The 27,076-nt window shown below is 39.3% G+C and overlaps 2 protein-coding genes and 1 long non-coding RNA gene across 5 annotated transcripts; 2 read left to right on the forward strand and 1 right to left on the reverse strand.

Annotated features, from left to right (window-relative positions):
* Positions 1-685: 685 nt before the first annotated feature.
* On the forward strand, positions 686-7,790 carry LOC110065110 (Golgi apparatus membrane protein TVP23 homolog B-like). Of its 2 annotated transcripts, XM_089288955.1 has the most exons (7): positions 686-744; positions 873-952; positions 1,723-1,957; positions 2,921-3,040; positions 3,729-3,857; positions 4,419-4,495; positions 5,908-7,790. In XM_089288955.1, exons 1-7 carry the CDS (start codon positions 733-735, stop codon positions 5,957-5,959), a joined length of 705 nt encoding a protein of 234 aa, XP_089145081.1. In that variant the 5' UTR covers positions 686-732; the 3' UTR covers positions 5,960-7,790. The 2 variants fall into 2 exon arrangements, with proteins under 2 accessions (XP_089145081.1, XP_089145082.1); XM_089288956.1 differs by lacking the exon at positions 4,419-4,495.
* Positions 7,358-26,821, reverse strand: LOC110065119 (ATP-binding cassette subfamily C member 4-like). 2 transcript variants are annotated; one of them, XM_089288936.1, is made up of 8 exons: positions 26,585-26,821; positions 24,489-26,205; positions 20,181-20,734; positions 19,245-19,624; positions 11,408-12,666; positions 10,479-11,049; positions 9,697-9,833; positions 7,358-8,737 (listed from the first exon to the last, which is right to left on the reverse strand). In XM_089288936.1, the coding sequence occupies exons 3-8, from the start codon at positions 20,715-20,717 to the stop codon at positions 7,863-7,865; spliced, it is 3,759 nt and encodes a 1,252-aa protein (XP_089145062.1). In that variant the 5' UTR covers positions 20,718-20,734; positions 24,489-26,205; positions 26,585-26,821; the 3' UTR covers positions 7,358-7,862. The 2 variants fall into 2 exon arrangements, with proteins under 2 accessions (XP_089145062.1, XP_089145063.1); XM_089288937.1 differs by having other exon boundaries at positions 25,039-26,205; positions 26,585-26,820.
* Positions 18,122-22,234, forward strand: LOC149112544 (uncharacterized). The gene is made up of 2 exons (XR_016207047.1): positions 18,122-18,514; positions 22,079-22,234. It is a non-coding gene; the product is annotated as an uncharacterized LOC149112544 (long non-coding RNA).
* Positions 26,822-27,076: the final 255 nt, after the last annotated feature.

Genomic DNA, 27,076 nt, shown 5'->3' on the forward strand with positions numbered 1-27,076 from the left:
AGGGTCACTCCTGTGTGGTGCGGTAAAGTCTGCGCAGCGACTTCCACCAAGCTTATTGTTTTTTCATGGCCTTTGAACATCGCTTGCTAACCGGCGATACTCTTGTCCGATCTAGCTCGTGCTGTCAGTCATTCGGCTCGTAGTGCTGGGGGGATCAGTGAGGTTGTTTTGTCACGCTATCGCCGGAAGTCACATGGGCTAACCGAACGTAATGCAGTGTTCCCCGATCGCGAGTTGTTTGTATTTGATTAATAGCTCTGGTTCAATTGCAAGTTGCCACGATTAACTTACTTTCGCTAGGAACAACAACATTAATTCAAATTTTCCGAAGAGCATCCCCGAACTTTTCACATGGGCGGAGAACCCCGGGGGCTTAGACCGTCCGCATGAGTAAAATTCGCGTCACGCTATGGCCGTTTCTAGACCCTCCTGAGATTTCTGAGGGTGGGAGTGATCTGCAGACTGCCTTAGGAATAAGTTCTAAGGGGGATTACCCTTCATGTTCTCTTCGTTGTATCGTGGAATGCAAGAAACTTAGTTTCCAGGTTCAGGCTGGACCGATATGAGATGATGCACTGAGATATGGAAACTTTTGAATAATGATTGTGAGTGAATGACTGTGAGGCATGACTGAAAAGGGCATGTGCTCAAATTTACATAAATTAGCGCCTGATTAGCGCCTTTTACTGCCACGTCTCAATGTAAGTGGTCAGCGGCCATTCAAATTTCAAGATGGCGGACACGGTAGGTGCATTTGCTTATTCTGCTACATATGTTTTGGTGTTTTTCAAGCTTTGCTGCGATTGTGCTTGTTCTGCTTTCTTTTAGTTTACATTTTGATATCGACACTTTTATTCATCTTTATATTTTAGGACCATTTAGATGCTACGGAAGATGTAGCGTTAAATTTTGGAGATGAAGATGAAATTTTGAACAGAAAAAAGAAATTTAGGTTCGTTGTACGTTATTTTAAGCAGTTTTAAGCTTATGAATGTACAGTGGCATTCTCTAAAGTAAGACGCGTTTACAATGTTCGAGAGAAGGCAGCTAGTTAATGTTTGTATGTAGTGCGTTCGAAAAAACTGCTACCAAAAAAGGAACAGGTTGAAGTGCCATTCAAATAACTACAAATAATCATAGCGTTTGGCCTTGGCGACTGTCCAAGGTGCCATTTCAAGTTTGTGAAGAGCAATTGAACATAAGTTTGTTATTTGTCTTGTGTTCTCATGCATCGTTCTTTTAAAAAAAAAATTATCACTAGATTAGTTTTCTACATCCTGCACCTCACATTGTTTTTCAGAGTTGGTAAAACAGTTTTCCTGTGAACAGCAACAGACATTAACTAACGTTACTGTGTCCTTCTCAAACTCATTAACAACTTTTCAAGTTGAAACATAGGAAATCACATAACCATGATGGTGTATTCAGACATCTGATTTCTATTAGCATAGAGCTTTGCTAATTTATTTGTTTTACCACATTTCCAATACAAAAATACTCTGCTGTGCATCATATTTTCTTCTCAGTGTTTAGAAATGTGGTAAAACATTGTCTCTCATGTTTGATTTACTACTTTTTAATAGTTTGTTTTGATAAGAGGTAATTCATCATCATCACAATCCTTATTGCCCCCAGTGGGGCATGGGGCTGCAAGTGGTAATTCACTGCAATACAGTTTTGCTAACTTAATTTAACATAGAACTGTTGTCAATTCATTTTTAGAAGACCTATGGTAGCAGCCTTTCATCTTCTTTTCCGAGTGGCATCAATTATTGCATACCTCCTGTGTGGTTGGTTCAGTGACAGTTTTATAACAAACTTTATTGTCATAGTGATGCTGTTATCATTTGACTTCTGGACAGTCAAAAATGTCACTGGACGGTTATTAGTAGGGCTTAGGTGGTGGAACTATGTGGATGAAGATGGGAACAGCCACTGGGTGTTTGAGTCAAAAAAGGTATACACCCTGTGAGAACGTATGCATAAGAGCTGTGCATGTCCTTCTTTAGCTTGATAGAAACACAAAACCAGTACAAGCTGTTGAGGTAATGACTGCACAAGCAAAAGAGATTTTCATTCTATAATCAAAATAAATGAATGATTTTTCTGTTTTTCTCAACGTGTTTTCTGAAAGAAATTGAAATCATTTTCTGTGTTTCTACTAAGCTAGAGAAAATATTTGTAAAAGTTTGGGTGACCTTTCTCCCAAACGTCCCATTGACAGTGTACACATCAAATTTAAAGGTCAATACTGTGGCTGTGTTTGGATATCTGATCTTAATTAGCAAAGATTTTTACAATTTTACTTCTCTGTTTTCTCCTTAGTTTTAGTGGAAATTGGGAAGACATATCAAACACACGAGAAACACCTCAAACTTCGCCAAAAATAGTTTGTGGCACACTAGATTTTCAACTTTCTTCTCGGTATTTGGAAATGCAGCATTACACAGTCCCTAATGTTAGTGATGATATATTACTTCCACTTTTGTTTTAGCCTCCTACGCAGACACTCTTTGGGCTTGTGACTTAATCTTCCTCCCCCACAAATCCCACAAAGGAAGATTGCGTGATGAGCCCAAAGAGCATCTGCAGCTACTTGTGTTTCTCTGAATCCGGATTGATAGAAACACAGAGTTAATGGCACTTTTACCAAAGGAATAGTACATGTAACTACACTCCAGGGCTGGGTTGCTGGAGAGCCGGTTAAAGCTCAACACTGAAGGAGAAACAATTTTTAAACAGAAAATGTCACTGAAACTTACAAAACTAAAATCAATCTCTAATCCTAGGTTAGCTTAATCAGGCTTTGAACAGCCTACCCCAGGTCTAGAAGTAAAGTATGAATTCAAGACCTGGCTAAGTAAGAAGGGACTGCAATTTATTAAGTTTGCACTTGTTTTCACTTTTTGTTAACTGCCAGGGTGACAAAAATGTGACCACTGTTGAATCACGTCTTTTCTGGCTGGGTTTGGTCATTTGCCCTCTGATTTGGATGTTCTTTTTGGTTGCTGCATTATTTTCACTGAAGTTTAAGTGGCTGGTGAGTAAAGAGCTGTTGTTGTCTAAATAATCACTTACTTTTGTTTAATGGTTTGGTCCCACACAATGCTAAGTGACTTTTATTACCTGAAGTTTGTGTGATCCACAGTTGTCTGTAGCAATGATAACGATACAAATTACCACTAACCTAACTCCTTACATGCCAGTTGCAGCTAGTTGCATTTCATGTTTGAAAGTGTGTTGCTTATGAACATTTTGGGGAAGAAATAGCCTGTTCCAGACTCTCGGGCAGTAGGGACAATTGAAAAGTGGGCATGAGACAAGCAGGGTCTGGTACCTCCCCTTTTTCTCTACCAGACCTTGCTCATTGCTCATTGTGCATCTGCTTATTTCAGTCGTCCCCACTGACCAAAAGGCTGGAACAGGCTTGGGAAGAAACAAGTACCAGTACTGCACGTGAAAACTCTCCAAACATAACAATATATAGCACCATTAAAATGCCAAAAAAGGTTCAGTCTACAACTGGCAGATTATCACAAGAAGTGATCTCTTTTTTCAAGAGTTAAATTTACATATAAACCATGCATGATGTTCAGATGTGGTTATTACCAGAAAGATTGTTGCATCTAAGATTTGGGGCACTTATTTTCAAAGGTTTTTTTGAAAGGTAGGAGAGGGCTTATTGTCAGAATTATACAGTATAACACATTCTGTCAATTATGTTTCAGCTGGTTGTTGCTGTGGGCCTCTCACTGAACATTGCAAACCTGATTGGTTATGTCCGTTGCAAGAAGGATGCTGGAAAGAAGATCAAAACTTTTGCTGGAAACTTCTTAGGAAGGCAACTCCTCAATCAGGTATTTTTTCTTCATATGTAAAGAATACTGAGTGATAGGACTCTTTTTTCATCAAATAGTGTGTCAGTGAGCACCAAGAATATGCATGCCCTCTTTAAAAAAGGTCACTGGAAATTGCAAGGGAGGGAGGGCAGAGGGGCTCAAAAGCAAGAAGCTAAGCTAGAATATTTTCCAGAAGGGTAAGGTTGAGGGGTGGGGTGGGGTGGGGTGAAGGTTCAATTCAAAACACTTATGTGATGGTAGGGGTATAGATATTTTCTGGAATAACACTAAATTAAAAAAATTATGTGAGTTAAAAATTGAAAAATCATAATGTGAGATCTCTCATGTGTTAACAATATTTTATGCTTAAAGGTCTTCTGCATACATGTAGAAAAAAAGAAAGATTGATATAGTAACACATCGTAACGATAGCCACTTAAGAAAATATAAAAAAATCTATCACAATCCTTACTACCATGTACTTTCTGCTGATAAATCATGAGACTATTCTTGGAACCCTTGAATCTTTTTTGTCTTTAACTGTCTCAGTTCTGTGTGGCATGGTTATATTTTACTCAGCAGGTTAACACTCCTCGCAATCGGCCTCCTGGAAGATTCTTTGTACAAACCCCTTCTAATCCTGTTCCACAACTACTGTAAGTCTCTGAGTGCCTTTCACTTCATTTCTGTTATTCTCTTTACTTAACTCTAATATCTAATTCTGTTATCCCTGAGATGTTGGGGCCATGTAATAAAAGGCTGCTTATCAAAGTGACTCCTTATCAAGGACACAAACATATATCTTGGCTTTACTCTTTTGGCTTAAGTAGTGCGGGGCTGCTTCTCCTATGTTGTTGATTGTATGGATTGCAAAACACTCCGACTAGCAGAGAGAAGAAGAAGACAAAGAAGATTGCAATGAGACATTGCAAAATTACATGGAAAAGGACAATGACTTTGACTTTAAAGTATTAAGGCAGCTGTGAGCAAAGACCAACTTTGCCCGGGTTGAATCATAACAAATATATATAAAGAAACAGTAAGGAGAATTTTAATGCTGATCCACTGTTCCTTGAGTTGATCATGTGGTAGAGTATCACTCCTGTCTCTTACAGTCAACTACAAACATTTTCTTTTATCGTGGCAGTACATACATGTATAACAAAAGAGTCATTTGAAATAAAACCCAGCAATTTCTTATGCTGTCTAGATTTATATCATTTTGTTTCAATATGTTCTTCAATATAGTGATTCATCTATGAAAGACAACTTTACTATTAAAATTATACAGGTCAAATGCTTTGAACGTGAAAAAGATAAAAATATATATATAATTTAAGATGGCTTTGAAAAACAACTCATTATAATAATAAGATAATAAAATGATTATAAAATATATATAGAAAATCTCTGATACAACCAGTTCAGTCTTTCTAAAACCTTCTGTGGCACAAAGTACACTTATAACATTCTGCAAAATGCAGAAATGATGAAATTACCCTGGAGTTGTGAATTCAAATCTTTAACAATAGATTTCTGTTATTTCTTTCTGCTGAATTTAAATGCCACCGTGTATATATTAAATGTGTACTGATGAGTTAAAGGATGGTGCCTACTTTTGTAAATTTCTTGTAAATTCCTCTTTTGCTCAGGATTACTCTCTGAGACCTACAGTTGAACCTCTACAAAATGAACCCCTACTGTAAAGACCTAGATTACCATTGTGTTTTTATTTTATCTAGTGATTATTTCACTGGTGATAAGTTTAAGTCGGCATGGGAATCCTGTGATCCATGACACTGACACAGTTATCTGGGTTCAAGAACATTAAATGACCAAGAAAACATTATAAAATCCTCAGGTTCAGGTTTGATTGTGCTTGTGTTCACTTTCAATATGGGTTTCTGAACATGCTTAGAGAGACTAACCGCTTTAACTAATGCTGCCTCACCTTCCAATTTCTCCCAGAGGTCTCGATTTCTTGGTGGTAATCAAAAGGATCGTGGCCACTGGGAACGAGATTGGTGATTAGTTGGTTAATTTCTGTATCGCTGTTTTCTATTCACAGGCCATGGGCTCAACAGACACCCAGTAGCAGCAGAGAAGTTCCAGACTTATAACCTGAAGGTCGTCAAGAGCCTCTTTAGTAAATTATTGGATGGTTTTAAAAGGAAATATGTGTCCAAAGTTTGTTGGAAATGTAATGTAACCTACATGTATATGTTTGTTTAAAGACATGGGAAGAGCACTAAACTGTAAAGCCATGTTGAATAAGGATTTTCTTTGTGATGCCATATTAGATGTCAGGAATAATGATGTCACAGGCTGCCCTGTTTATTATAGTAATAGCTATTAGCTATTTTGTGGCATTGCGGGGGAGGGGGAGGTGATGTCATAGAATCAAAGATGGTGGCACTTCATGGCCAATACTCATGTTTAGTTCACTGCTTTGCCTTACAACTTTGACCGTATTTCCATTAAGGTAACAGCAATCTGGAGGTTTCCTTTAAGCTCACTGCATTAGTGGCAACAACAGGAAAGTTACTAAACAATTATCTCATCAATGCAGTGGCTTTATGAGAAGCACATGGTGTTGTGGTAACAGGTCTGGGTTTTAGCTCGGCCAGAATCCTTGCACTGTGTTCTTGGGCAAGAGAGTTGATTCACACAGCTCCTCTTACCACCCAGGAGTACAAAGACCTTGACTTTAAGTTAAATCGACAGACTAAAGATTATCGCACGCGTTGGGGACATGCACACAATAAAATATGGGTCGTTTTTGACTTTGAGAATCTCGACACTTAATGACACTGAGCTGTGCAGACTTTGATTTTGACCTACATAGGCTTGATTTCGAGTAGCGAAGACGTTATATTTTGGAGTTCTCTTTTAGTTAAATCGACAGGCTAAAGATTTACGTACGCATTGGTTATGTGCATAGTCTATAAAACATAGGTCGTTTTGGACTTTGAGGGTCTCGACGCTGAGGCGCGGAAATTAATTTCATTGTCTTGATCAGCTGTCGGGTTGTTTCAAGTATCAAGTAAAGTAAAGCTATTTACCTTCAACTTTATGTTCTTATTTAGATGGCTATTAAAATCGACATTAATTTTAAGTGGCCATTTCGTTATCAAAACCGAAGAGACAATGATCAATGCTGGCAACAGAATATTGCCATACCATCCCGAGATGATCTGATAATTAAAGTTCTTATTTTATAATGAGTCCAGAAAAAATTATATAGCGTCAACACTATTTTTTTTTCTACTATTGCTGACTTCATCTAGCTGTGAACAGTTTTATTGTTTTTCTAATAAACAACGCTACTGGCCGAACTCTTATATTGATAAAATTAGCATCAATATCACGGTTATTAAGGTGAAAAGTTTTGTCTGACTACTTTTTCCCCAAAATCGCCCACCCAAACTTTTCTTTTCAAAACAAATACTTACAAAAAGGGCTTACTTTCTGATTATCTTACCATATTGTAGGTAAGTCTCGATAAGTCAGGTTCTAAATTTTTGTTTTTTTCGCTGTAGATCGCAATTAGACAAACTTGTCGGATATCAACCTAACCATTACAGTTAGGAGTCTACTGAAATGCTCCTTCCTCCAGAGGCTTTTAATTCACCTAAAAAAAACTTGCACGTCTTGCATGCCTATTTTTTTAAACATGTAGGGGACTCAAAAGGTGCATCATTGCGAGAGAGATGATATCGGTAGTACAAAAGTTTGTAAGTAATCAGGCAATTGATAACGATCGCCAGATGACAATCGATGAAGTTATGGAAATTTAACTTGTGACTAGCGAGTGGTCATCAACTTTGTTAAACATCCCATAAAACAAGTAAAAAATAATATTCAGTTACCCAGCACCACTTAATTGAAGACGTTTTTCTTAGCGACTGCCTTGATGATTATGAGAAATAAAAAATGTTGTCAATGACTTAAGTTCATCATTAGCAATGCACGATTCTTCATTGTTCATTGTTATCCGGACGGAGAGAAGGTCCACAGAGTACACTATCTATTGATATCGCTCAGTAGCATGTCAAAGGTATCAAACTCGGTCACCTCTCCCTCCTTAAAAACCAGAATCTTGTCACAGTCTCTGATGGTGTTCAGACGATGAGCTATTGTGATGACTGTGGAATTCTTCAATTTCTCACGTACTACACTCCACATTGTTTGTTCTGTCTGTGGATCCACGTGTGCAGTGGGCTCATCCAATACGATAATCTTGTTTTGCTGTAACAGTACACGAGCCAGACAGATTAACTGCCGTTCTCCAACGCTGACGTTTGCACCATGTTCCAGCAGCTCGTGATCCAGCTGTCCCTCCAGACCTTCTACCAAATCTTTTAGTTGCACATCTTCTAAAACTCGCCATAAATCTGCATCTTGGAATCTCTCTACGAGATCGAGATTTTTTCTGAGTGATCCACTAAACAGGACAGGGCTTTGGCCAAGAACGGATATACATCTTCGAGCTTGTTGGAGGTTAATCTTCTTTATTTTTACACCATCAACCATTATCTCCCCATCAGCGTCAGGCATTCGCAGCAAAGCTGCCACAAAAGATGACTTGCCCGCACCTGTGCGACCAGCAACACCAATCTTTGTTCCTCCTTTAATATCAAGGTTGATTTTCTTCAACACTTGAGGTCCCCCCGGATAATAAGTCAATGATACGTCTTGGAAGGTGATATTTCCTTCACCTGGCCAATGCTCAGGAGGGCGTCCTACTACTTTGTACCCAGGCTCTGGGTCCAACTTGGTATACGCCATAACTCGTTCCACTGACGTCATGAAATTCTCGACATCTGATGATTTTTTGACAGCGAATTGAGTTAAGGCCGCCGTTTGGATCACATAAGTAAGTGCCAGTCCAACTAAAGCTGATTGAAAAAAGAGAATGTTTTTCTTTTTACCGTTAGTATTATGGAGCAGGGTGACGAGGCCTCAAGGTCAAAATGAAAACTGCTAGCTATTTTCGTCAATTTTTTCACAGAGAAAATGGGCGAATGTTTTACGATAAATTCAGTCTTACTTTGTGGTAAGCAAGAACTGGTCAGCGTGTTATAGGAAAATTTTACCATATCTAGTTGAGTAAACGTACTTGTGACGAACGTTGGATCACTGCAAGTGTTCCGCTGCTCTACAGGATTTCTGCTTTACCGTTTATCATTGTTTTACATTTCAACATAATTAAAGACTTCCAAAGACTCTCGACGAAGATCCGAATATGTAAGGACAGGTATAGCTCCGACAGAACACCTTATATGGCGTATTTAGCCACGAAATAGCGCACTATTTAAGGAATCTGACAATGCTTTAGTTCTTGGCCTGGACCGAACTTCTAGATGTCGGTATATTATTGAAGGATTTGTTTAAATTGTCGTCCGGTAGCCGTGAAGTAACACATGACTTTTTCGGCTGACATACCACTCGCAGATTTGCTTAAGATCATTAACTACTTATTAACCGAGAGTTAGGTCTTTACGGGAAAATCTCGACCGAGACCTTGCCGTATTGACCGAGCTATCGCTCGGTCAATACGGCAAGGCCGAGGGCGCAGGGCACAGGGCGCAGCCCAAGTCAACTATCACGCATAGAAATCGAGAGCGCATAACCTAATTGTTTTAGTATAAATCAACTAGTCATTCAAAACGTTATGTAAATCCTCCTCACAGACACTTCGAAAATGCCAAGAAGCGGCCGTCATTTTGCAAACAACCGCAGACTGCTACGCTTCTCACTAGCTATCACAGAATAGATGGTGAGTAGGGTAGCCAATCAGAGAACGGCATTTGTGATAGAACGCTAGTAGATTTATACTAAAATAAGATATACTTACCGGCATCTTGTGACGCCAAAACTGCCGCTAGGGCCACTATACCAATTAACAGAGAGGTGATAATCTCCATGCGAACCCCAAGCCATCTACCACTGGCGAACACCATAATATATGACTTGTTATGAATATCTTGATATCTTCGAGAAAAAGCAACAGGTACTATAATATATCCAGACTTTCACATCGCAACTTACTTTTCTTCGTACGTTTTATCCTAGATACTTCTTGTTGACATGTTTAATATTCAAGGAAGTCACACTGTATCAGGCTCTTTAAGTTATTTATTTGGATTATAAATGGTCTTTTTTATTGTGCAAACGTTTTCGTTTGGTTTATGGATATTTGTCATTATTTTTATTACTGACCTTTTTTTTTTAAGAATGAAGTTAATAATATATGCACACGGGTTTGTCTCATGTCAACCCTATATTTGAAACGTGGCTGTCTTGTGTCATTAGCTTTCAAAATTTCGTGAAATGATTCGTAATTAAATCGAGATCTCTGAATTTCAAGAGCTCTAAATACGCAAGAAACGAAGTACAAATACGACGTGCAATTAATTAGTTTGCAATGACAATCTTTCCTTTCGAGTTTACGACTACTCTGAATATGGCGCTTATTTTCGATCAATTTTGGCCGATTTTGGGCATCGAAAAGAAATAAACTGCGTCAAAAAAAGATTGATCGAACCTAAACCAATATTTCTGTAACTAGTACCCGTAGTGCTTCATGTTCTGAGCGAGTTTGATGAAATTCCAGTTTTTCGCTATTTCCCAACGTACCTGTTAAATTGATCCACGAAATCTCTTTGTCTCCTTCTTGTTCGAATCGTGTCCAGGCCATTCAGAGTCTCCGAAATGTGAGAGAAGACTGGGCTGCGGCATATGGACTCTAATCGTTTCAGTTCTCTGGAAGTCTTCAAGTAGTACTTGGAGATGTAGAGGACCAACACAGTCAACGGAACAGTAGCAAACAGAAGCCAAGGATTTGCGACAGATGGCACGATGACGGATGTAAACAACAGCAATACCAACTGGATTGAAAACAGAAATCTTAGTGGCAACAGTTCGTCCATACAGCCCACATCTTTAGAAAATCGATTCAGGATTCGTCCCGCAGGATTCGAATCAAAGAACAGAACTGGCGCTTGTAAAATAGCCGCAACCATTTTGTCATGAAGACGCTTAGAACATCTTCCACAAACCAAGAGGAATGCGTATGCACGAATCATTGCAAATATAATGGCTGCCCCAACAAGACAGCCATAAATAGCCAAGTTTGTCTTGTCCTGCTGTTCTGTTGGACGTTTCTTGGTCAAAAACGACAGCCACACATCAGGAGCTAATATCGTTGCTGAAAAATGGTAAAAAGTAGCCCGATTAGTAACTATTAATTATTGCAGTCCAGATTGTGATCATACACAAAGACTGAGTTGTGAGACCAGCGAAAGGAGCGGCCTTTGTTTGATAAGTTCATTTCACGAATTTTCTGAAAGCATGGTATGTTGAGTATGTCGGTTCTTTCCTTCTTAATGGCAGATTACAGTTTTAACGACTAGAAGAACCACAATTTCTGCGTTGTGTTAAAGTGAATTCAGGAGTAATAAAATTCGCAGTAACCTCACTGCGAATCATCCACCTCTGTGGTTGCTACGTGCTTAGCTTTAGAAATCTCAAGACTTTGATATCAGAACAACTTTGCAAGAGCTTACCTTGCGTGATTAGACAAAAACAAACCAATGCGATGATCACTGAGGCAGGTACTCCACTTCTGAAGTAGTTCCAATATAGCTTACTTGACACTACTCCGATTGTGCGATCTTCTACAGAGATTTCCAAACCCTTGGCGTCACTGGGTATTCCAGGTACCATTCTTTCACCTTCCCCTTTATTCTCCTCAACAGCATTGTTTCCTGAGTTATCATCGTTTGCAACCTTCTGGTAGAGTGGGTCAAGCGTTTGATTTAAAATGCCTTTTTCTTGTAGCTCAGTGAATTTACCCTTGCTCAATACACGACCTTTATACAGCACGATCACTTGATGAGCTTCTTTCATGTGCTGTTCTTGATGAGTGGTCAACAGTCGTGTTTTATTACCCAGTAGGTCTTTGATACATTTTTCAAAGATTTGTTGGCCAACTTTAACATCTACCGCACTCAGAGGATCGTCCAACAAGTAAAGATCTGCATCGACGTACACTGCACGTGCTAAGCTTACTCTTGCCCGCTGGCCTCCACTCAGAACGACACCGCGTTCGCCAACAATGGTTTCGTCGCCATTGGGAAACTGCTGGATATCTTCCATGAGGGCGCATGCTTTGATTATTCTGGTATACCTGTGTTCATCGTATGGTTGACCAAACAAAATGTTTTCTCTTAGAGTTCCAGAGAAGACCCAAGCTACTTGTGGCACATAGGCAATGGTCTCTGGGCGGGTTATTCCGCTTGTGTCAGAGATCTCTCCAGCGATTGCGGAGAGAAGAGTAGATTTTCCACTGCCAACTGGTCCAGTCACTACCGTCAAACTTCCTGAAGTTGTAGTTAATTCGATATCTTGCAGGATAAATTCATCTTTTCTATTTAATCCTTTATACGTCAAATGCGACACACATAGAAGTGCCTGTGTGCTAGTATCTTTCAACGCCGTTTCACTTGTGTTTTCTGAACGCTTTGCTTCAGGGATCGAAGGAATCGTCGATAGATTTTCTGACGAAAGAAAATCTTGAATTCTACCTAGAGAAACATATGCGTCGCGTATCTCCAAGAAACCAAAGGCTAAGTGAAAACAAATGGCTAATCTTAGCATACCCAGAAAAGCAAGGAGCATAAAAGCATTAACTGGTGTGAGGGGTTGACCAGATAACACAAGAGCAATGATTGATACCAAGGTGGCCACTAGTACTGAAGTGTACTCCAAAGCAGCAAGACTTGCTAAAATGGCACACTTCGTACGGATGATGTTTATCTCGCGTCTGAAAGAAAAAGAGGAGACTGTGATGTTTGGCAAAATTTGTATTTGCAGAACATGGCAAGTCATCTATAGCTTTTACAAAAAAAATAACACCACGAAGCATACATAATTACTTGGTAAAATTCAAAAAGGACGAGGAAAGCCCGCAACGCATGCAGAAGCGATGACGTTTAAAAATTGTTCCTAGAAGATTGGAACACGAGCAGACAAACTGATTCTTAAACTTTTGGGTTAGAAATTTTAGGGGTTTACATTTAGGGTAGTCCATTGGTGGTTCATTCAAGTAGTTCATGTACCAGGTCCATCTTGTTAGCCCATGTGCTAGGGGTCAGCGAAATGTACCAACCCAAATAAAAAGCACTCCGCTGAAAAGTTCCTCTCTCTGAAATCAACACCTTATTATCTTTAAAGATATTTGGCAAAGCTAATTACGTCACCGGAAATTAATTTGTTGTTTTAACCATATACTTGTCCAAGAGAAAATCATTTTCTCGTGACTTGTCATATCGCGTGTGCGACCCGCTTGTCTATCTAAAATTGTATGTATCGAAGATATGTTATTATGAGTTTGCCCGTGAGCGCAAATTTATCCGACACTGTATAAACGAAAATCCACCCCCAAATCTTCGTTTAAAAGCTGAAATTAAAAGCACTCCGCTGATCCTACAAACAGCAAAGGAAAGCCGCAAAGTACAAGTTTCTCTCTCTGAAATCGACACCTTATTATCTTTTTAAAAAGATATTTGGCAACGCTAATTACCTCACAGAAAATTAATTTGTTGTTAACCGTATACTTGTCATCAATGAACATTCGTATTGTCTTTACCCTGACAAAACGATTATCTATTGTTTAATCACAACCACTCTTTCGTTGACAGAAAATATAAAACAGCACATTTCCAAAACTTCACAAAAAACTGAAAACTGCAAATGAATCGTACCCTGACTTCATTATCACTACTGTAAACTGTACATTTCAGCGCTCATACAATGCTCATTCAATTCACTTCGAGACTAGCAAAAGTACAACTGCGCTACCAATCCGTAAATTTTATGTAGACCCCTCAGCTATCGCGTGTGTGACTTGTTTGTCTATCTAAATTTGTATGTGTGGACGATATGTTCTTATTACGAGTTTGCCAGTGAGCGCAAATTTATCCGACACTGTATAAACCAAAATCAACCCCCAAATCTTCGTTTAAAAGCTGAAATTAAAAGCGCTCCGCTAATCCTACAAACAGCAAAGGAAAGCCGCAAAGGCAACCCGCAAAGGAATATTACTCTCTCTGAAATCGACACCTTATTATCTTTAACAATATTTGGCAACACTAATTATCTCACCGGAAATTAATTTGTTGTTTTAACTGTATACTTGTCATATCGATTAAAAGCAGTCTGCTGATCCTACAAACAGCAAAGGAAAGCCGCAAAGCCTTCACCTATCGCCTGTGCGACTTACTTGTCTATCTAAACTTGTATGTATGGAGGATATGTTCTTATTATGAGTTTGCCCGTGAACGCAAATTTATCCGATACTGTTTAAACCAAAATCCACCCCTAAATCTTCTTTTAAAAGCTCCAATTAAAAGCACTCCGCTGAACCTAAAAACAGCAAAGGGAAGCAGCAAAGGAACTCCCAGAGGGCATTTCGCTTCCACGGGGGGATAAAAAGTGCGCGACATAAGCGCACGGACATACGCGCGACATACTATGCGAAATCACTATCCAAAGGAATGCATGCATACCAGCATAAAGCGATGACGTCACACAATACGTCATCGCTTAAAAAATAACACCACGAAGCACACATAATTACTTGGTAAAACTCAAAATGGACGAGGAAAGCCTCTGTACTATAGTAATACTACATGAATAAACGTAAGCAAGCGAGGAAGGAAGTTTTAACATTCTTTCTCAAACTCATTAATAATTCATCAAGATTAAACAAAGTAAATCATGACCGTGACGGTGTATGGATATCTGATCTTAATGGCCCGCATGGATTTTTACGATTTTAATTCTCCCTTTTCTTCTTAGTTTTACTTTCGATTGAGAAGATATATCAAACACTGAAGACAGTGTTTGACCACATTTCCAAACACCTCGAAGGTCGTCAAGAATACTCCGCTACGCGTCGTATTTTCAACTCTCTTCTCGGTGTTTGGAAATGTGGTCAAACACGGTCTTTAGTGTTTGATATAGTACTTCAAGCCCTCGTTTTCCTCCCTTTCCTCTAAGGAACTCGTTTGTCTAATTGTCTACCATAATTCTGCAATTACCCCGAGAGTGCAGTACACAGGAGTGTGGGACGTTCATCTTTCAGGCAATCCAGTCTTAGCTATTCTTTAGTAGTTCGCTCTAATCCATTCGTTACGCCCAGGAAATGGTATTTCGGTCTCTTTTTATCTGTCGGATTGGTGCACGATGACACATAAAGAGACGATAGGCATTCAAGAAGGAATTTGTGGGTAACAAAGCTGCGGTTCCTAGTTGGAGTACGCGAGGCCATGCAAGTAGAGAGCACTCCGTAGAGGTTTATTTCTCTTTGTTCTTCCTTTATGTACCATGGCCCAAAAAGGTCGACTGCGCTGTGCGTTAATGGGGCCACTTGCTCAAGTTGATCTGTTGGAAGACCATCTTCTGCTGTGAGCAGCTAATATCGGTTTCCAACAAATAAAGTCAAGTTTTTTTGATACATTATGTACGATGGTAGAAGCGCCCTTTAACATCTAAAAGCCAGATGCGCGGATTTCAGCGTGATATTTTAATCGATCGTAATCACAGCCTGACCGCTGATGAAAGTGACGAATTGTCAGCTCTGTCAAGTGCGATCTCTTCGGCAATATTGCGTGATGCTTTACGACGTTTGACACTTCCGCTTGAATTGTCCTCCAACTCGCAAAATGCAACCTTTGTCAAGGATTGGGTCCCGGCGGTTTACTGGACTAATCTCTTAGTTGAGGATGCACTGCTGGGTTTACCTCTCGCTGCAGAACTCTTGGCATGTGTCTACTGCAAGGACGCAGAGTGTAAGCCATTACAGGAAGTATAGACTTTTCTTCCACGGCAATCCTTCTTCATATGTCAGCACTTCGCGCAGGGCGTTAGACTTAATTCACAGCTTTACTGTACGACGATCGAAGATGACTTGAAATCAAACTATCTTAAATTTCAACTCCACGCGATAGAATATGGTAAGACCGTTTCTAAAACTCCAAGAAGCCAGTATGCTCTAGATAATTCACTACTTTAATTACTTGCCTAAAATCACGCTTACCCTTAAGGGTCCCTGTCCATAAAAATGGAAAATAACTCGGCAAGGGCCGAAAATTCGATTTCGCTCATATTTTCATGGTAGATAGGATAGGGCATGACAAAAACTACTGGATAGTTTTTTTGGCAAAATATCTATTTGTTTCAAAGAAATAGGCAAATTACCAAATTCCGTTAAAATCGTCATTTGACGCACCATTTTATTGAGCAAGTTTGAGAGCCTCGCATGCAAAACCACATCATTCTTCCGTCTTTAAAACACTCAAATATTTTTGTGCAATGTTTAAATGTGTACTGGGTTGATTTTAGGGAATGTTGCGTTGTCTTTTTGGGTGCAAAATAATTACACTTCGGAGACATGTTTTTCATTCACTTAAAAGTACTTCGTGAATGTAATTAATTTTCACCATGTGCGAAACCTTCAAATGGATTAAGCTTCTGGTGGTTGAATCGCAGAAGGATGGTCTACAGATTCTTGTAAAAATTTCTTTGGGCAAATGATTGTGAGCGACGCGAGAGCTTTTCGAAGTACGTCGAAAATGCAAACATTTGACCATCCGTCGTCAAATTTCAATTTACGGGTTAGACATATATTTTAGCATGCGCCACATGACTTGACTTATAATAAGTTGAAATTGACACAGAGCTGATAATTTCGAAATGTTCTAACCTCATTTGCTGTAAAAGGCAGGTCCAAAGCCGATTTGACGTGTTCCTAGTCGATCTCTCACCATTCGTGGCACATAAAGCAGAAGTTTGCTTTTGTTTACACAAGGTTAACGTCCTATGTACATCGCCTACCCTATTTTTTCCGCCCGCCGTGCCCTCCACCACCCATTCCCACGGGCATTTTGTACTCTCCCCAGGTTCGCTCGCATCAAGAAATCAAGATGGCGGCCCGTCGAACTCAAAGATCGACATCTACGATCTCACGGAAAAATAGGGGACTGTGAACAGTCTACCGACTGTCAACCTGTTATTGGTCGAATACCATCTTTCTGCGCATATGAACATCACTGCATCTAAGTCAAAAACGGCTGAGTCATTTGTAGATAGTTGCTTGCTTTGCACTGCGCCAGAATATTACGTTTGATCGATTGCCGACCATTGCTGATAAGCGTGTCGGCGCACCACAATCTTACAGCCGTTATTTGTTCGTCACGCAATGCTGTCACGGCATATGCTGCACATTTTGATCTATTTTGTATAGAGTACTCTCAGGATAAGTGAAACAATTTAATCACTGTTCATCTGTTTGTTCATATATATAATAATATGTGTATATTTATATAATCGTATTCCATAGTGTACGTGGCCTCGGTCCAAATCACGTTTGTTGTACGTTCTGATGTTTCAGGCAACAGCTGATAAAGCTAGTGCCTGTACTCACTAGAATTTTGAAAAAAACGCCGTAAACAAATTATAGATCAATGAAGCAAGAACTAGCGGAAATAAAAATAGGAAATCACGACGTGTCTAATTCGTGAGAAAAACAGACTAAATTTAATTAGTAATTACGTGAGTAAATAGCCCTGGCCATGCCATTTTATTTGGCGTATTTTGTTTGCTTAGTGGCGAGGCATTGGTATGTTTGTAACAGAAAATAGAGGACTGTTGTCAATACAGTTCAAAATTATTGTCAGTAAAATATTGTAAATAAAACACCTATTGACCGGTTACCTCCGCGGCCACCATTTGGTCGTTCCGATACGGGTTTCATTATTGTCTTTACCCCTATTAAGCGGTCACCCAAAATTTAAAAACGTTGTTTTGGAAAGGGCGATGGCAGATAAGAGTCTGAAATTGAAGGTGTATCACGAGTGATAATTCAAGCATACGTCTATCATGATTGTCTTGAATTGACTCCATGTTCACCATGAAATTTATAACCCGATAGTGAAAAATTAAATATTCAAGGTACACCAACCTCTAATTACGCGGCTAGCCCCATTAAGCGGTCACCACCCATTTCCCCGAGGGTAGCCCACTGTATTACATGTAAACCAAAAATAATTGCACAGCGCGAAAAGACCTAGGTATGAGTTTAGCGTTACAGTATCACGCAGGGCACGTCGGTAGCGGTGGTCGAATAAAAGATAACAACAGGGGCAATGGTAAACTATTCATTCTTTTCATTGCTTAATTTAATCTCTTCCTACTCAACACGAATGTGTGCTCTCAGTGGTTCCAAGCCTTACGGAGCCTTACGTATTAGGACAGAAATTGTCCTACACCTACCCTTTAAAATGGGATGACAGCATTGCGTGACGAACAAGGAACCGCTGCAAGCAAGGATTCAAGCCATCAAACCATGATGATCAAACGTAACATTTTGGTGTAGTGCAAAGCAAGCAACTATCTACAAATGACTTAGCCGTTTTTGACTTAGATGCAGTGGTGATCATATGTGTCGAAAGAGGGTCACAGATTCATGGTATTCGACCATTAAATAAGTTGACAGTTGGCGATGTACATCGGACGTTATGTAAACAAAACCAAACTTCTGCTTTATGTGCCACGAATGGTGAGAGAAACACGTCAAATCGGCTTTGGACCTACCTTTTACAGCAAATGAGGTTAGAACGTTTTGAAATTATCAGCTCTGTGTCTATTTCAACTTAACATAGGTCAAGTCATGTGGCGCATGCTAAAATATATGTCTAACCCGTAAATTGAAATTTGACGAGGGAATGGTCAAATGTTTGCATTTTTAACGTACTTTGAAAAGCTCTCGCGTCGTTCACAATCATTTGCCCAAAGAAATTTTTACAGGAATCTGTAGACCATCCTTCTGCAATTCAACCACCAGAAGCTTAACCATTTGAAGGTTTCGCACATGGTGAAAATTAATTATATTCACGAAGTACTTTTAAGTGAATGAAAAACGTGTCTTCGAAATGTAATTATTTTGCACCCAAAAAGACAACGCAACATTCCCTAAAATCAACCCAGTACACATTTAAACATTGCACAAAAATATTTGAGTGTTTTAAAGACGGAAGAATGATGTGGTTTTGCCTGCGAGGCTCTCAAACTTGCTTAATAAAATGGCGTCAAATGACGATTTTAACGGAATTTGGTAATTTGCATATTTCTTTGAAATAGAAGGATGTTTTCCCAAAAAAGCTATTCAGTAGTTTTTGTCATGCCCTAGCCTATCTACCATAAGAATATGAGCGAAATCGCATTTTCGGCGACCCTTGCCGCGAAATTAGGAATTTGTCTGATTTTTACAGGCAGGCACTCTTAAAGGGTTATTGATTAGAAACATTTTAACAGTAACATCACAAATGTTTGTCTTCCTACCTTCGTATAATTTCTGTCTTCACCCGGTATTTGTCCTCCCAGCCATGCGTCTTAATAGAGCGGATTCCAGAAACTACCTCTGTCATCAAGGAAATTCGCTGGTCAGATTGCGCTGCTGTGCGCAGGCGTAGTACCGCACTAAAAGAGGACATCAAGGCGTAGTATGGTGTGAGAAAACACAAAAAGATCACACCGATAAGAGCTTGCCAACCAATCAAATGCCAGAGCAAAAACGTCGCCACCACGGTTTTAGGCAAGGAGATAATTACTGCACTAAACCAAAGGGCTGCCTCCTCCATTCGCTGAACATCATTTGATACGTGGTCAATCACGAGGCCTCTTGAAAATCTGGACAATGCACGCTTGTCGAGGAGAAGTGTCTGAAAAACGAAAAATGTTTGATTGATTTGCTTTTGCTGAAAAAAGATTTGCGTAGCTGATGCCCGCTTTCATTCTCAGCATACATCCAGCAATTCAGTCAGTCAGTCAGTCAGTCAGTCAGTCAGTCAGTCAGTCAGTCAGACGGTCAGTCAGTCAGTTAGTCAATCAGTCATTTGCTCGCTCGCTCACTGGTTTGTTCATCAATTTGATATAATAATTATAATAGTACTGAACTGAAAACATTTAGACAGTTGTCAATGTGGAACCTGTTAAAAAAATAAATTAATATCAATGATTTTCAGAATGAATAGAAGCATATAAAAGTGCGAAAAAGTGGTATAAAGGTGCTAAAATGCAAGCATTTAGAACTAAAAATAACTACACCTTTATCGTGAGATGCATACATGGTAATTTTCAACTTACTTTTATCAATACTGATAAGCTTAAGCTCACGCAAGAATTTCCCCACTTACCACGGCGAAATTTGGAACTGGCTGCTTTAAGGACCCATTAAAGTACTAAGAAATTAGACGGGTAAGAGTCTATTCAGCTCACCTTTCTGTAAACTAGACCTTTTATGGCGCTACTGATTCTAATACCCTGTAGTTCACATTGGTAGGAAAAATGATGCATAGCGAAGCAACCAACCAACGCGTTAATACCCATAGCCACTGCTAATGCGCAACCGTAGAGAAGATTATCTTCTTGTTGTTCGCCTGAAATTAACATGGTAACCAGATATCCGAGAAACAATGGTGAAAGAAAGCAGGAAACTACCCACAAAACACCAGTGAAAGCCACAAAGAGGACTTCCTTAATAGAGAGCATCATGAAGATACTTTTCCAGAGTTTCGGCTTCGTCTCTTTTCCTTTGGATTTTGTTATCTCGTCGTTCCACTTTGTTTGGAGACGTTCTGTTACTGACGAGGTAGTGTTCTCGTTTGAAAGAGGTAAAAAGTCATCTTCATCCAAAGCTCGTTCACTGCCTGTCTTGAAGACACTGTTCATCCATTGAAAGAGAAGAAGAGACACAAAGCTGACTTTTTCTGCCTCGTCATCGCTGGGGATCTTCTTGTAACCATTAGTTGCCATGAGTCTAGATCAACAACCTGATAAAAATATTCACATACAGATGTTACACTTAGCTTTAAAACAATGTTACACTACAAAACAGTGCCACAACATTTACTACACAATGGAAGTCTGTATGATAAAAATTAGTGAACTAAAAATGTTTCGGACTCTCTCGTTACTGTTATCGCTGAACATAGAACTGTCGTACGAAGTTATAGCATACTGTTGTAAATCAAAGATTCTGACTGATAATTAAAAGATATCGTGAATTCACTCTTAATCTCGAATTGGCTCAATTTAGTCATGATTAGATAATATATTCTGTTGCTATGGTCTTGTAATAGCCATCTGTTTCCAGGAAACTATAAGAAATTATTTGATACCTTTTTAGTTTAGACTAACGGAAATATTATAACTTTTGACCTAATCAAATCAACTGCAAGTGGCGAGAATGTTGTAACAGCGAACAAAAAATTAAATAGTGATTTTCCCCAAATTTCGTGATTTCTTCCATTCAGCTTAAATGAGGGTTAATATAACTGTCACGGTCGCACTATCGCCATTAACCACATTTAGTCACGCTTCGTATATACGTTTTGAACTTGATTTTTGATTTTTTTTAAGTCAGTGTTCAACTCTTATCGTGTTTATCAGTTCGTATTGTTTCCTGGCGCTTCGTTTCTCTTTCTTGGAAAAATCAGCAATAAGATTCATGTTCCTTGCAAAGTTTTCGCCTTAATTTTCCATCGGTGTGTGTATGCCTTACTTCATCAAATTCTATATCTCTGTTGACGCTTTTCAAGCTTTCTGATTGGTTCATGCACTAAATAACGGTTACCAGCCATTATACCTGTGTTTCTCCGTATACGGAAAATGAATGCGGCAAGAGTAGCTTAGTTTAAAATGTTTCGCCGGAAAAGGGTCTGTCGGTGAAAATGAGTGAAAGCAGCACATTTGTTTAACTTTTTATCACGAAAATACAGGAAATAATGACAGTGCCATTCTGGAGACAACAACAACAACAACAAAAATTTTAAGCACGGAACACTTAATTGAAAGGGCCTATAAAGGTACAACGAAAGCGACTGAATGAAGTAGAAGAGCTGCAAAACGTTCACTGTAAAATCCAAAAACCAACACATTATCGTTCCAGTTCAGTAGGTAATCAAATGATTTTGAGTGCAATTTGGAATAAATAAGTTCGAGTAAATTTTTCTAAGGCTAACAGAAAAAAAATCATTTCGCTTTATGAGAGCTTTAAACTAAACAAAAGTTTATGTTCTATGATGATGCAAATCACGGACATCTGCTAGAGACCCAGTCAGTCCAGACAAATTATGCGTCTGCTGTCTTGTGAACTAATGCTCTTTGCTTCTTAGATACAAGCACACCATTAGTAAGGTCCGTTGGATGCTTCGTCATGGAATCCACGCCAGAGTTACAGGTAAGGGTAGAACTGACGATTGAAACAGATCACAACTCAAGAAATAATACGCTAAGACCCAAAAAGAAATTATTCGCCGTCAATTCAAAAATCTCCTTAAGTTTAAAACAAAAAAGATTCCTGTGGTTAGTATTCTATTACGCACTGCAACATTAGATGGTTTTCAGATCTTTTCACTGTCACGCAACGAAAAACAACGAAAACTGTTCAGTGGATAAAGTCAAGAAATTGTAATGTTATAGGAGATAGGTAAAGAAGACATTTCTCCAAGTTTTGGGTCTCTACGTTTTCTCAAACTTTGGATATTCGTCGAAATGTTTTGCGCAAATCTACAGAGCGCAGTATGGAGTCGCCATGTTGTTGCAGCTCTGTGCTCCACCAATATGGCAGCCGGAAAATAGTGCAAACATCTGGAACTTTCTTCGGCTATTTAGTCGACTGATTATCTGGACCAGACCATAAAACATTTACACAAGCACTTTTCGTAATACTTTAACTCCTAAAAAGGCTAAAAATCACTAGATAAGTGTATATTTTTCCACAATCGCGATCGGAGCGGTATTTCACGCACTGCCATAACTCTGAACTTCAAACTGCGCTGGTTTCTAAGCCAAGCACACTATTGAGCTGAAAAATTGCAAACAGATATAAGTTTAGATCCCCTTATGCCTGATGAGGATAAAACCTTTCGTGGCTCTCAGACGACGATCGAATAGTATCCCATGATGCATCTGGTTTAGACTTATATTATCACTGCCTACTTGACGTCATCATTTATTCCACGCTCTCGCGATGAAGCCATGGCGTGGTTTCACACTTGTCTGGATTCCGTGGCTTCTGCTTTTAAGAGTACCGAGTCAGTTTATATTCACTGCGTTTCAAAGTAGAATTTTGCCGTTACAGTGAAGGGATTTACTTGTGTTTCGTTGGTCTGTCGAGAAATACATATAAGCTGTGTGGAAAACATGGACGAACGAAGAAGAGCTCTCGTTCCTGTGGTTGTTGTGAATTCGCCTACGGACGATTCGCTGGGGTGAGAAGCCCTGTGCTGATACAAATAAGTTACAACAGGTACATTCTCCGAAGAGAAGTTAAGGGGTTTTCTGATTTTTCTTTTGACATCTCTTGTCCGCTTCTTAGCAGGCTTGTTCCGTATTGTGCCGTTTGCTGCATGACATCTCTTACAGCTCCATTGAACTATTGAAATTTACGAAGTTAAAAACCCCGTTATTAAGGCTAGTTATCACTGCTGAGCATTTTGCAGTTTCGGCTCTTAAGTTTTGGATTTTGGAATTTGATGACGTCACGTGAAAACGATCAATTTAAGTTATGGGAAAAAAATTCGGCCACCGTGCAATTTAAAAGCGGCAGTCATTTAAAAGCTATGGGGCTGGCGGGTGGGTAGAATAAAGCGTTCCTCTGGGCATTATCCTCAAACGGAGGAAGAGATTTGATGACATTCTTTTGGCGGTACCGGTTCCTCTGCATTTGGTATATTTCTCTAGGCTGCTGCAATCAACAATATCAAATTATTCATGTGGTTTGTTGACTTACATGCAATATCGATAATTTATGCAGTACGAATATCCATGATAGAAAAACACCACGGATACTAAACTTGTTGGGTTATTGTTCGTGTCCTGTCTTAAAAATAGTGAAGCAAGTTCTGCATTCCACATAAATTGAAAATTAAAAGTGCAGTGATGTATTTTCAGGTCTGCATTGTTAGAAATGATCCTTCTGTAACTTGGTTACGGCTGGGATATATTCAAATTTACTCGTGCTGCAACTGAACGAACCAGGAATGAACTGATAATCGATGCAATGCGAGAAGAACTTGCTAATTCCCTACCCAGTCTAAAAATTACAAGGAATGACATGAAAATATTACAGTTGCGCCCAGGTGCGCCCAGGGCTCAGTAGACGACAAAATAAGAGCAAAAAGCCAAACACATACACCGTTTCATAGTAAATGAAAAACCCGGACGATCACATTATACGAACTATATACACCGTTTGTCGTAAATTTCGCCATGGCGATCGTCTGCAAATAAAAATTTTAAGGTAAAATTTCCCAAACCGCGTCGCTTGGGTATTTCAACATCACGCTACATCGCATTAAACTGTGCCGCGTACATTGCTAATCATGAAAGTTCTTCACACCTGATTAGTAAACTGTTTACGTTCCGGTTCGTATATCGCATGCATTATAAAAATCATAAATGCAAACTGGAAATAAAACAACCAAAGAGAGTGAGAGACTGAGAGATCTTCACACTTCATCCCAAGTAAAGAAACTTCAATGAAACAATTACGAGAGAACAAACTGGCCCCAGCAGACTTACTAAGTGATATCTTGCCTTAGACAGTACTACTCAGATAGTCAAACTTCAAGGCGTGTCGCTTAAAAGCGTGTTTGCTGAGTGTCGGGACTATCTTATGGGTCGTCTGCGAGGTAGCAAGAATCACGGAAAACCAAGTTGACGGTTAACGGCGATTTATTGCTTCAAATAGTAACGATCGTAAACTGAAATAACAATATAACGAATTTCTAATCAATTTACTTGAAATGCGGCGTAACATAAGATCAAGGGGGCGTGTAACAATCTACGTGTCTACGTCGATAACGCGGCAAAATAACAACGTGCAACGTAAATTAACATAAACCATTATAAACTAAACAATCAAAAGATGAACATTTGCGGCTGATCGGAATAGCCTAGTCTTAAATGTGGGCGTTCACTAAATAAGGCTCTAATTTGTGCGATTGCTCTCTTTTTGAATCCAAGACAATCAAAATTGTGTTGTGTACGATTCTGTACATAAATCTGCTTTCGCCCAAAATAGTACAAACTAAATCTAAACAAACTAAATAAAACTACGAAAATCACTTACATATCGGTCCCGCTTGTGCTAAGGTTAGGAAACGGAGAACAGCAAAGGTACTACTAATCAAGGCGAAATCTTACGAAAACTCTGTTAAAGGGACGCTAACTACGCTTTTATATGCGCGTGGGGACGCTAAAAGATCCGATTACAAAACCAATAGAAAACTAGATAAGCATACGTAAACATTGTAACTAAGTTCGTTACTAAGACCAAGGCACGCTATCAAGCTAATCGATAGTTGATTTAATAAAAATTGAGACTTTGTCTAATATCCTCAACGCTCATTATGGAGACACATTCAAAGTTAGAATGGCTGATACGATGATAAGAATGTCAACGGCTAAAGCGACCAAAGGGGATAAGACAAATATTTGAAGCCGTTCTGATGGTGGAACTTTGCGGGATAAAGTCCTCAGAGCTTGGAATACTTACAAAGTAACACTGATTCACAAAGGGGTGTAGAAGCCGCAGCGGTGGAGTACCAAGCTGTATCATCTATAGTGAGATGTTTTGACTGAGATAACTAAATTGTAACAACATTTTAAAATAAAAGCAGATGCACTATATTGAACACTTGCAGTAGCTCTTAAAACTTGGGATTGCCATGCAGCTTTCTGAGTAGTCACTTGCATTATGTCATTATGTATTCTGTTTTGGTCCATTCCATTCTAAATTTGATATCCTAAACAGCAGCATGCTGTAGCTTTCCTTGTTTGATCACTACAGTGTAAGTGGATAAATTTAGTTCTTGGGAAATCATGATAGCAAAGTTAATTCCAAGCCCATAGTCTTTTAAAATACCAGTTGGTAATTCCGTCAGCATTTGCTTCAAACACATTGGCTCGTTCAGCTCCAGGTGGGTTGACAATTATGCAGAACTATACACATGAAACACCTATTATTTATTGATTTATTATAGTCTCCCACTACTACCAACATTCAAAGGAAAACAAGCATAAAGAAGCGGGAGATCAAAATAATCAGCCATAGATGGCTGAACAATAACATTCCATCCCAGAGTAGTAAATTTCTGTTAGAGATAACAATTCAAGATAGGCCGTGATCATGATAGTGAAAATTCACTATAAATGAGATGATATCTTTAATGGACTAGCATCCAAAGCAGGATCCAAAAATCTTGAACATCGGCCAAACAAACGGATGACATGCGCACTACAAAAGAAAATAATAAACAAGAAAACATTAAGAGATGAAGGGAACAAGCTGAACCACAGAATTACACTCTTAAAACAAGAGTAGAAATCACACAATCACTCCCGCGAAATACCGCGAACATCTGACAAATCAAGGAAAATGCCCCAACTTCAAGTCCGATTTTGACCGTTAGAACGGCGGGGCCCGCTTGGGCCCGCCGGACTTTTCTTAAAGTTCAACTCTCGAACTAAAGTTTCACGTAAAAATAATTCACAATACTGATCCCTGTTACCCCGCAAACGACCAACAGAATATCCATGTCAAGCGCGTGTGGTAAACAAACGTTTTCAAAATAGCATGATTTCCATTGACTAGTTCTGATGCAAAAATTGCTTACCTGCACTTGAGGCTTGGCAAACAACTGGTCTAGATATTACACTAGCAGCTCCTAAGAAAGGTTCGTTTGATTCTCATGATGAGTGCACAAATCGGTCGAAAAACGACAACCTACTCTCCATTCGCAACGAAATATGTGTCCACCATTGCTCCGGCTGAGACGACATATGATTGGTCGAATACTGTCACGTGAACCGTGTCCAACACCGCCTGGTGGAGTACTGTGTAACGTAAATGAAAGGAATGTTGTGAATGTAAATTTATAATGAGAGTTTACTATATATAGTTAATGGAGCGTGAGGTACGTTCTCAATGAGCCGTTCATGGCGGCATCGCTTTCTATAGTGCTATTGAGCAGTTGTATTCCAAAGGTCAGCAAACTGTAAGCTTTATTGTAGCTAAACCTAAAACATTGCAGCTTTGCTATCTTGAGAACGTTATAACGAACCATAGCACTGGTCAGGAGTCCATCACTCCTGCATTGGTGCAAAGC

This window comes from Orbicella faveolata, unplaced genomic scaffold (genome assembly GCF_042242905.1).
Source record: "Orbicella faveolata isolate gen_17 unplaced genomic scaffold, um_ofav_v1 contig_2, whole genome shotgun sequence".
In the NCBI taxonomy this organism is placed as follows: domain Eukaryota; kingdom Metazoa; phylum Cnidaria; class Anthozoa; order Scleractinia; family Merulinidae; genus Orbicella; species Orbicella faveolata.

Excerpts from the sequence above, each read along its gene's own strand:
- LOC110065119 (XM_089288936.1), bottom strand. The coding sequence starts at position 20,717 with ATGGCAACTAATGGTTACAAGAAGATCCCCAGCGATGACGAGGCAGAA. Across the intron at positions 19,625-20,180 it reads AAGGTCTAGTTTACAGAAAG|ACACTTCTCCTCGACAAGCG; the intron begins GTGAGCTGAATA and ends TTCGTTTTTCAG. Across the intron at positions 8,738-9,696 it reads TTTGGCGTCACAAGATGCCG|CTTTAGTTGGACTGGCACTT; the intron begins GTAAGTATATCT and ends TTTTTCAATCAG.
- LOC110065110 (XM_089288955.1), top strand. Across the intron at positions 953-1,722 it reads AACAGAAAAAAGAAATTTAG|AAGACCTATGGTAGCAGCCT; the intron begins GTTCGTTGTACG and ends ATTCATTTTTAG. Across the intron at positions 3,041-3,728 it reads CACTGAAGTTTAAGTGGCTG|CTGGTTGTTGCTGTGGGCCT; the intron begins GTGAGTAAAGAG and ends ATTATGTTTCAG.